This window comes from Geospiza fortis, unplaced genomic scaffold, assembly GCF_000277835.1.
Source record: "Geospiza fortis unplaced genomic scaffold, GeoFor_1.0 scaffold196, whole genome shotgun sequence".
Lineage (NCBI taxonomy): Eukaryota > Metazoa > Chordata > Aves > Passeriformes > Thraupidae > Geospiza > Geospiza fortis.
Window position 1 is genome coordinate 922,960 of NW_005054487.1, and position 11,134 is coordinate 934,093.

At 45.3% G+C, this 11,134-nt stretch overlaps 1 protein-coding gene across 1 annotated transcript in view; it reads right to left on the reverse strand.

The window, feature by feature from the left end:
- The window catches only part of KIAA1549L (KIAA1549 like), a 78,423-nt gene extending 67,532 nt beyond the window's left edge, over positions 1–10,891 (reverse strand). Inside the window, exons 1-5 of the mRNA XM_031063204.1 lie at positions 10,589–10,891; positions 7,133–7,279; positions 5,685–5,797; positions 2,749–2,968; positions 1,106–1,239 (exon numbers count right to left, since the gene is read on the reverse strand). Of these exons, the coding sequence (XP_030919064.1) occupies positions 1,106–1,239; positions 2,749–2,968; positions 5,685–5,797; positions 7,133–7,279; positions 10,589–10,763 (789 nt within the window). The 5' untranslated portion in view covers positions 10,764–10,891. The remainder of the gene's footprint in view (positions 1–1,105; positions 1,240–2,748; positions 2,969–5,684; positions 5,798–7,132; positions 7,280–10,588) is intronic.
- Between the last annotated feature and the right edge of the window lie 243 nt (positions 10,892–11,134).

The following is an 11,134-nucleotide window of genomic DNA, read 5'->3' on the forward strand; positions in this document are numbered from 1 at the left end:
ACTCTCCTAGGGCAGCAATACCTTTTCTGAACTGGCTCTGTGTGCTCCAGAACTGTTCCCCAGTTTTCAATTAATCTAAAGCCCTCATACAGTGTTTTGTTGCAGGCACTCAGTCTTTTGCATGATACTGGAATAACTTCAAAAAAATTTATCATTAAGATCACACCCTTGAGCCTCTTACTTCCCAGCCTATATGTTGCCACCAGGACCTCCATCCTATCTCTCCTTAAATTGGCAATATCCACAAAAACAGCCACTACCCTCTCGTAGGGCTCTTTCCAAAATTGCTTAGGGGCTTTGTGAGATCTTCATAAAACTACTTCCACCACAAGCAAATCAGGCACCAAGAAGTTCCCCTCAATGCCGCAGGTCCAGCTGTTGAAAAACTTGATAATCCCTGTACCTACTGTGGTAGGCCCTCTCTTGCCCTGTGCTTTGCTGCCTCTCTGAGCTCCACTACTTTGAGCTCAAGCTCACAAGAAACAGCACCAAAATAATTAGCAGAGCCCTGATGGCAAAATTTTCTCCTTCTGAGGAGCACAATCCATACACAGAGTTTTATCAAGAATCAAAAAGATATCATAACATTGCCCAGAAGATCATTTCTCTAGTCCTGAAGCGTGGCATAGAATGTAAGACTGTTGTCCCACTATACATATAAAGGTGTGTAAAAATTTGTGGTGAATTTGTGCCCGTGAGTATGAAACTGAAATGCATACCAAGAGAAAGAAACCTATCCCATTATTTCAGAACTCAAAAAACAACTGTGCCTAGCACCATCTCCATACCTGAATAGCTTCACTGAAAGCAACTCATGTGTCAGAATAACATGTTCAGTAAAAACATAAATTTGGAAAACTGTGTTTTTATACTTGGAATTTCATTTATATGACTGAAGTGCAAGCAGTAAAACTCCAATTCATGAAAAGCCTTCTATAAATCATGCATTTGTAAGATTTCCTGCAATGCATAAACGATCTTATTGCAGATGAAAACAAACTTCTTCCACAGTGGCTAGCAAAGGCACTGTGTTGGAATAAAAACATACACCTGGCAAAGAATAAACAGGAGGGGTTGGCAACAGGCAAAGTACACAACACTGTACCTGAACAGTTAAGTTGTTGCTGGTGTTTAGGACCTTTCTTTCAGCATCCTGAAATGCTCTCTGCAGCCGCTGTTCCATGGTCTGAACAAATTTGCATGACTGAATGTTGTCTGTTTGACCCACAAACTGCAGCTCTGGAAAAAAGGAAGGCATTAGCATGTGGACAAAGTATTCTCATTGCAGCACCAAGAACAAAACGATCAATTTACACATTAAGCAGGTGAAGATAATGCCACTTCAGGAGCTGCACTAAATTAGCCTTAATTAAGACAAAATGTAAGAATTAAATTGCATTATTATAGCTGATACTCTCCACAAACAAATGGAGATTGCTTCTACAATGATATATAAGATGGTAAGGCCTGTTCACTGTGCAAATACTTGTTCAGAGCCAGGCACTAAGCAAAGTCATTCTAAAAAAAAAAGTTATAATCTTAAATCTTGCAGGTCATTTGGTCCTGCAAAATATAATCAATCATAATATTGATTCTCATTCTGTTTCATTTTCACTCTAGGAAAAATGTACTCATAACTGCCATAAGTATGTGTATACAAACATTGTAAGCACATATATAAGAAATATTTTTCTATCATTTAATATATCATTTCAGAGCACTCTGCCCTCTCCTAATCTTACAGTTCCCCACAATTACTCTGCACTGCCACATCCCCTTGATGCCTTTTTGGGACTACCTAAAATCAGAGGCCAGACAAAATTAAGGGAAAAAAATGCAGTTGTATTTACTGAAGGGCCTTCAGGTACATTTCAGGCTGACACAGCCCCCCTCAGGGCTACACCCAAAAAAATGGATGACAGGTCTTGGGTGTCTTGGGTTTCATACTTTTATAAGTTTGGTCCATTTGCATATTGGGGGTTAATCTTCCAATACAGCTGCGGGTAACGAAGCCATTTACTCCAAGTTTGCTGTCCCCAACTCACTCTTGGGATCTGAGACAGTGAGATGTCCTTGATTCCCAGCTCTGGAGAGGAATTGTTCTGCCTCACCAAACTGGGAGAACAGTAGCAACACTCTATATGGAGTTTAGAGTGACACACTAAAGAATTCTAGGGTTACAAATACACGAAAAATATAAAAGCTAAACCCTAAGGCATCGCCCTCACAGCAGTGCCCTGGCAGCAGAGCACAGAGGTGCCCTTGATTCCCAGACCTGGAGAGGAATTGTTCTGCCTGGCCAAACTGGGAGAACAGTAGCAACACTCTATATGGAGTTTAGAGTGACACACTAAAGAATTCTAGGGTTACAAATATACGAAAAATATAAAAGCTAAACCCTAAGGCAGCACCTTCAGAGCAGTGCCCATGGCCCTGGCAGCAGAGCACAGAGGTGCCCACAGGGGTGTCCTTGATTCCCAAGCCTGGAGAGGAATTGTTCTGCCTGACCCAACTGGGAGATAGCTAACACTTTATTGTATAGAGTTACACGCTAAAGAATTGCAGGGTTACAAATATATGAAAAATACAAAAGCAAAAACCCTAAGGCATCACCCTGGCAGCAGAGCTGGGCCCAGGGGTGCCCACAGGACACCTGACCCCACAGCAGAGCCTGTCCTGCTGTCACCCCCCTGCCCAGAGAGGCCACCATGGGCACACACCCAGCCCAGGCAGGTTTCCCTCACTCACCTGTCTTCAGCTGGAAGTGGTAGGCAGGCAGGGGCTGCCAGGGCAGGGCCAGGGCCACCAGGGCCTGCAGGTGTGGCACGTGCTGCTTCATGTCGGCCGTGGCGTTGCTCAGGCCGTAGGCCAGCAGCTTCTCGGCGACGGCAGGCCGCGGGAAAACCAGCCTGCCCCGCGTGACGTAGTAACCCACGGTCAGGTTACTCGACTGCTCCAGGATTTCAACCTGAAACACACAGGGCAATATGGGTTTTTTAATTTTTCTTTTTTATTATTTTGCTCGCTGTTTGCGGAAAGCCAGGGCGCCAGGAATATTTCTGGGGTGTGCTGACCCCCAGGGCAGCACTGACCTTGACCCTCACTCATGGAGAAAGTTTCCCAGCCTTCAAGATCGACTAGAATCCACAAGAGTGTGAAATAGATTATAGAGAGTAGTGTAGGTGTATCACTTGGTGAAAAATTTAGGGTTTGGGATCTTTAGTGTGTTGTGGATGGAAGCAAGATGTGGAGGGCACAGGGTGTCATCCTGGGTTTCTTCTTCATGCTTCTTCTTCCTCCTTCTCCATGGATTTGGGTGGCATTTTGTAATTGGGCAGCAAAGTCCACACTGGGGGCTGTTTGGGATCAGTTATTGGGTTAAAAGGGAAAATAATCCAGGTGTCAGCTCTTAATTGGATAGCTTAGTCTTAAAAGACCTTGTACCAAGAGATTGTTGGCCATTTTGTGCCTTCTAATGAAAAGCTGCAGAACTCACAGTAGTGAGACTGTTTTACTGATAAGGAATAATAAACACCTGAGTCCAAACATGAACTACTGTCTCAAGTGCCTTCAATCCAGACCCAGAGAAACCAATAGCAGTTCAGATGCTGTTTGTGGATGTGACAGCCTGGTCAGAGAGAGAGAAAACTAAATAATTTTTCCCAAAATCAGCCTGGGAAACTTTAGGGAGTTGAAGATAAACAATGATATCCAATTATTAAAAACAACCTGCAGGTGTTGTTTTCTTAATGTCTGTTTTCTCGTTATACTCATAAGATTGTTTATAAATGGGTGTCTTGTTAATTAGCCAATCAGGTGAAATGTATTGATTGATTGAATGACCAACCAGGTCCACCTGTATCAGAACAGTGTATAATGAGTGTATAAAAGAAGTAAAGATGAGTGCTTTATGCCACTCAGCCTTCTGACAACTCTGTGTCATTTCTTACTAAACAGTGACAGCTGGTTGATGGGGTTTCTCACCCTTAATATGTGTCCCTTGCAGGGTTTTTATCCTGCAATCCCCTATAAACCCTGTGGGATCAGTTAGTGTCGTATCAGACATGGTGTGGATGCTAAGAACTGGTCAGAGAAGAAAGTCAGATCAACTTGCCCAGGAATTTCTCTTTGAAGTTTTGGGAAAGTTCAGAGAAGGAATTAAAACAATTCTTAATTTTTTTTGCAGCTGGCGTTTTCTCGTAAGATGTTTACCAGAGGGTGGTGTGCCAATTAGCCAATGGTGTGAGGGATGTTGATTGAGGACCAATCAGGTCCACCTGTATTGTAACTGTCTATAAAAACTGTGTGGTTTTTATTAGAATAGCATTTTGCCTCCTGAGACTTTGGAGTCCATGTGTCACCTTATTCATCCATCCTCAATACAATAGCGACAGACACAGTATTAGCAGAGCTGCTCAGAGAGTTTTAGGCTCAGCCCATGCAGCATGGGCTCCAAATTAAAGGAGTGCAGAACTGCTACCACAGCTGCAAAGCTCCACGTTAGGCTGGGCCTTCATCCATGCACAGATACAGGGACATTTTACATATACATGGAAAAAAACCACAGAGCTTCCAGCTCCTACTCTGTGCCTGCAGTTCACTGACTTTTTGAAAGACAAAAGTTTCCAATATTTGATTGGGCTGTCTCTTATCTCCTCTTCTCCTGTACTGTCCCAGATGGTCAAGTCTACAAGCAGACCTGTATGAGTGGAAATGCCAAACCACAAGAATGGACACACTGTTAGTCAAAACCCAAAACATGAGCTGAGTTTTACCTCAAAATTCAGGATTTTCCAAAAAGTTTTACCCCTGGACTGGTCCTCCTCACTAAGTTTTAGCTGGTTTCCTCTGTTAGAAGGCAGCTTCTCTCAATTTGTAGAAAGATAGGGGACTTGACCTGGCAGTGTTTATTGCTGCTACCAAGAAGCTCACAATTCCCAAAGCAACTGACATCCTCCACACTTGCAGCAATAAAGCGTGAGGACCAAAGCCAAATTGATAACCTCTGTTTTGAGAAAAATTACTTTTTTCCTTCCCAGAGGTTTGGACCCCACACAAAGCCCAGCCTGAGTGCACAGGAAGCTGTGTCCCAAGGAAAAGGGCCCTGGCAGCCCACCCGAGCCTGCTCCCACACACAGCAGTGCAGAGGTTCCTGCAATTTAGCTGCGAAGTGATGAACAGATCACCTCCATTTATTTTCAATAAAACGTGCTTTCTCCCTGCTTGGGATTCTTGTTCCTGTGAAATTGCACCCGTCAGGCACTGGGTTTTCAGAGCAGGGAGTGGACTGACAGCAGTGACATCCCATTTACTAGCCATGCTGTTGCCATTGATCCAGGCTGAGCACAGCAGCACCTGGCTGCCCCTGAGCAGAATTCACTCCTGAGCTGCAGGGGGAAGAGGAAACTGCTGTCAGTAATCATTTCCCAGAGCACACTAAAAAGAAATTTGCATTTCTCACTTCTTCTTCATTAAATAAACTGCTAAAAGCTTTGGAGTATTCCTTACATTTTTAGAGACCAGAGTGGGTGCCACCTCTGCCTGCTCTCCATAGGAAAATCTCAGAGCTCTGCTCCAAGAGGCTTTCTGCATCCAGGGACACCACTGGAGCTGCAGGCAGCTGTGGTTCTTTGGTGGGAGAGCTATTTTGGTGAAATCAAGGAGGGAAAGCCAAGCACACTTACCTGAGCACTGACATTCTGGTTGAAAGCTTGTCTCAGCACTTGGTTGAGGCCTTTTCTCACACTCTCCCTGAAGGCATTGCTGATCATCATCCTCCTTGTGTTCAGAAACAGAACTGTGGAGCAACAAAAGCCACAGGGTGGTTTGAGACATCACCACGCTCTTGTTTGCTTTCTTTAATTGTTTTTCATTGGGCTGGCTGTGCAGGGATCATCAAAGCAGCTTGGATTAGCAGCAGCTCCAAAGACAAGAACTGCAGGGGCTCAGCAGCTCCTGAGTTCCCTATTCATCCCATGGCAATAGCCCATTGTTTCCATGCTTCCAGAGCAAGGTCTAACAAATGCAATTTCATTAGCAGCAACAACAAGTCTTTGCCATGCTGCCTCTCCAAGGAGGTGTGAGGCCACTCACTGCCTGAGGACAGGCTGGCACAGCATTCCCAGGGGACTGAGCCAGAGCTGCACAGGCAGGCTTCACATCTTCATGACCACAGTTATATAAAATAAATCTGCTGCTCCACTGCTGCAATTATTTTCTATTTAGAAAGCATTTGTATGCTTTCTTCAATAAACCTATCACTATTTTCTTATTTTTCTCTTATAATTTTCAGGAAGAGTTTTTTAGCTGTGCATGAGTACTTTCAATCATATACTGTACACAAGCTACTTTTATCTTTAGAAAGAGCTGTTGTACTCATCACGCTACTGCTGGGGATATTTAGCAGCTAACAAACACACATTGGGTCAAAAAGCTGCTTATTTCACTGTAGCCTGCATCAGGCAAGGTCACAAACTCTTTTCTGCACCTATTCTTTGCTGAGATCTCCCAGACACACACATCTTCTGGTGCTGTGCTGCCACAAGGAGTCCATGAGAAGCCTGGGCAAGGTACCTCTCCAGGCCCCTTTAGTTCAGAGTTCTTACAGCTAAGGAGAAGCTGCCCATGAAAAAAAAAAACAGCCAGAGCCAGAAGTGACACTGTTCACATGGAAAACTCAAAATCCTCCCATTTTGAAGTGTGCGACTCTAAATGCTAAACATAATTTTCAAATGGATCTGTACTGATAGAATAAGGTGTTCATACTAGAACAGAATTAGGTTTTTGTGCACAAGCAGGGCTGAGGACCAAGGCAGGTCACTGCACTGTTCTCTCCAGCAGCACAGACTCCTCACTGCAAAGCAGGCACCAAACCATCCCAGCTTACAGGGCTGTCCCACCACTGCAGGTAGTCCTGCAGTGACCCTTGATCTCACCATTTCATTTGACATGTTCATGTCAAAACCCAGCCACAAGCAAAGCCAACACCATTTCCAACTAACAACCCTGTCCGTACCCATCTGATTCACCAGCACAGCAGATCAATCACTGCTGCCCCACACTCCTGGACAGTGGGGTGTGCGTCTCACACCTCACAGACACACGGGAGCCCTTCAGCAGAGGCTGCACGTACCTGTTTTCACCATCATGTTGGCAGAGAGCCGGCAATCCAGGGAGGGAGCTGCTGTCATGTTAGCGAAAGCGGCGGCTGCCGTGGTGCCGGGAGGAGCAGGGCTGAGTTCCACGGCAGGAGGGGGGAGCCTAGTTGTTTTCGCTGATGCTGTAATAGATGTCAAAGCTGCTGTCATTGTCAGTGGGGATGGGGTTGGCCTTTTGGTGATGTCTGAGCTCGGGAACTTCTGCGTGTCAGTTACTGTTGTTTCTATCTGCCTTGGTACGTGGGCTGTGGGTGCGAGTGTGGAAGCTGTGGCCGTGCTGCTCTTGGGGGTTATGAGCAGAGCTGGCGTGTCCAGAGGTGAGGCAGTCGCGTTTCTTGTTGCAAAAGGAAAATCTGCCTGTGTTCCTACTGAGCTCAGATCCGGTGCCAGTTTTGTGGCAGTGTTATTTTTTGTTAGTGTCAGGATCGGTGTGCTTAAAGCCATCACGGATGGCAAAGGGGTGTTTTCAGTGCCTAGAGAAAAGAAGGAAGAAGCTGGCACTGGTGAAGCTGGAGATGATTTTCTTGTTAGTGGTTTTGCTTCTGAAGTTTCTACTGTAGGTATTGCACCAGAAGATACTCCAGATAACACTGCAAGAACAGAATGGGTAAAGTTGGTTGTTGACAAAAAAGGAGACTCTATCTGTGTTGGTGATGCATGGACAGAAGTTATGATGACTTGACTGCAGAGCAGTGGTGGCAGGGGTTTGCAATGGGATGCCCTTGGTAGTTTATTAGCTATGTTACTGGGACCTAGACTATGACTTGTAGCACTTGTGTCCCACTCCTCCTCACTGAATGTGGCTGGATATTTATCAGCCATAAACAAATAACCAGGGGACTCAACTGGTTGTCTGCAAATTCTGGAAAATTCCCAGAACCAGTGTCTTCTCTGATAAAACTATTCAAGAGAGTTGAGAGTTGAGCCTGCTTAACCAGAAGGCTTGGTGAGAGGGAAGGGGGACTGGGCTGGCAGTGTGCTGAGGGTGACACTGCTTCTGTTTGGGGCTGAAGTAGCCAAGCTGTCAGTGAGCTGAAAAACCAACACCGGTGCTGTGCCTAATGTTTCCATCAGTAATCTTTCCAGCATCACTTGTTTGGGATTCTAGAGAGCTGGGGAGAGCACCTGCAGCATTAACAGGAGGCACATGGAAATGGAGACATGCTTTCTCATGTATACTGATAGGAACCTCTCCAACACAGAAGAAATCAGCAATGTTTTCAGCTGTGTTTCCATGCTTTCTTTGCAGAGAGTCAGGCATTGTCAATGCAGTAGCAATGGACGAATACTGAACAGGAGATGTTTTCAGTGCAAAAGCATCTACATCAATTCTGAAAAGTTATTATTTTCAGGAAAGGGTAAATTTGAAATGTTTTGACTATAGGATGTATATGTATAGTTTGCTGAAGGGGTGGAGAAGAGAGGCTGCTGATTTGTATTAATTTTGTTTTGCAGACTTGACACTACTGAGTATGGTGCATAGCACTCATCTTCCAATGGAAAAGTACTTGGAGCAACTTCCCTTTTTTCCATTTGGACTGAAGTTTTTACCGAAGGAATACTAATGCCAGCTGCAGACAGCAGTGCTTTGTTGGGCCACGTAGAAGCTGAAGTTACAACTTCAGGAAGGCTGACAGGATCTAAATTGCTTTCAGAGTCTGCATTCAAAATCCTGGAAGAGCCAGAACTGTGGCTGCCCATCACTGTTGTCATGGAAACAAGTGATGGCAGCGTACCCCACACTGGAGGCATGACGGAGGCGAGTGGCTTTTTATCAACTGAATGCAAAGCCTGACCAGAGGTTAAATTACTTAAAGCTCTTGGAGATGAATATTCTGCATGTGGGGTCACATGAGTGGGTACTCTCATCCTTCTGTCTTCATTTGCAGTTACATCTGAACTTTCTGCATCTCCAGGTGGAAGATGTGCAGTCACAAAAGCAGTAGTGGCAGAAGTATTTGTGGTAACAGGTTCAGGTTTGGAAAGGCATACAGGGGAAGTAATTAAATGGCACTGCAGCTAAATCAAGAGTCATCATGGCCATCTCCAAAACAGTGTCTAGTATCCTTGATCCTGTGAGGAGTGCACAGGTTTGGATACCTGGAGAAAGTTTGAGAAGCTGAGTTCCATAATGCAGAACATTATTAGCGTTAAAGTTCACGGACATCTTTGCTGTCACTCCTCTTGTGAAAGGCTGTTGAGCTGTCCTTGCCACAGGAAAGCCACCAGGATTCGGGAGAGCAGGGCCAAAGCAGCTGGGAGTCTCATGCTATTTGCCTGTTAAGTTCCATCAGTCCAATTTCTGCAAAGTCCTGATTCAGAGGCAGCAGTGAGAGGGATCTGCAGCCTGTCGTGGTTGGCTGCTGCCACCCTGGGACTGGCTGTGTGTGCTGCCCCAGTAAACACCTCATTTGTCTCCGTTAGCAAGGGAGACCTTGGGCTTGTTGGAGAGGAGTGTGCTGCGTTTCTAAAGAGAAAATCTGTTTTGCTTCTAAATTCTCCTACTGGTAGCACTGCGCTGCGAGCGTGCTTTGCATCTGGAAAAAGTGATATTGGCAGCGAAAGGGAGGACTCTGTGCTGAGCTGGAGACCTCAGCTGAGCTCTTGGAGCCTGATGAGATGAAAGGTGCAGGGTGAGAGGCTCTAGTGGAATTAGTCAGTGCTGTGAAAGACTGAGGGTGACTCATTGGCAGTGGTGGATGTGGAGTACCTGCAGCATGGAAGACTGATGTGGGAACAGCTGCTTTATCCTGAAAAACTGATGATGACAAGAGTGGTACCACTAATTCTGCCAGTCAGCGCTGCCCTAAATGGCCCCAGTAGAAGAGACATTTTACATACTCTCATCAAGGAACCGTGACAAACTTTTGGAAATTAGACATTTTACATATTCTCATCAAGGAACCGTGACAAACTTTTGGAAATTACTCTCAGGGAAGACTGATGCATTTTTACCCAGGAATATCAGAATATACAGATGACAAAGAGGTCCTTTCCAAAAGAAACCCTTTTCCCACTAACTCTGTGAAATGCACTGTTGATCCAATGAAAAGCATGGGCCCCATCAACAAGTTTGGACCCCTTCTGTGATTCACCACACTGGAATGCACCATGCTTAGAGCACTATTCCTGCTTTCACTAACCTGTGAGCTAGCTGAATCTGTGCTGAAGAAACCTTCAGGATCTGCAGACAAAGGCACTTGGATGGGCAGTACAGCTGGTTTAGAAAAGTTAATGGCATGAGGTGACTGGATTACCAATGAGGAGAATGATGGTGATGGAACAGCGGCAAGCATGTCTGATCCTGATGTGCTTTCTCTGGAAATGGAGGGTGGTTTCTAGTGGCACGGGCTGGGATGGCACAGCTGTACCCAAATGTGTCACAGGTGGTGTGGTGGGCAGTGTGGCAAACATACCAAGCTGAGGCAAACCTGTTAGAGCAGCTGTGTCATCGGCATCGTGAGACGACGGCCTCAGAGGCGATTCGGCTGAGACCTCAGCGGGTTCCTGGGGTGCACTGCTCCCACTGCCCTGGTACAGGGAGGGTGACAGGTGCATCTGATCCAAAGTCCTGGCACGGGCTCCAGTCAGCGTTGTTCTGATCATCTGAAGCAAGTCTGCGTTCTCCAAAGTCTGTCCCAGGGAAAGATCAGCTACTGAGGGGGTCTTGGTTTCTGTGGAAGGCCGTGTTGGTGATAGTATAGATCTCCAGTTAGGAAAAGATCCTGTAGAAGGAGCATCATTGACATGCTGTTGCCTGACACCTGTAAAATAATAAGTAAAATCAGTATATTCTTCCCCAAAATTAAGAGTTGTTATCATGTTGCTACAAATCCCAACACAAAATGCATTAAGTTTGGTAAAACAAGTTAATTTTTGTTGTTGTTGTTTTCAGAGTGCATACAAATTCAGAGAAAGTTTACCAAAAAAAAAAAGAAACCACAAACATGAAACCCAGTGAAAGATTAAACACAACA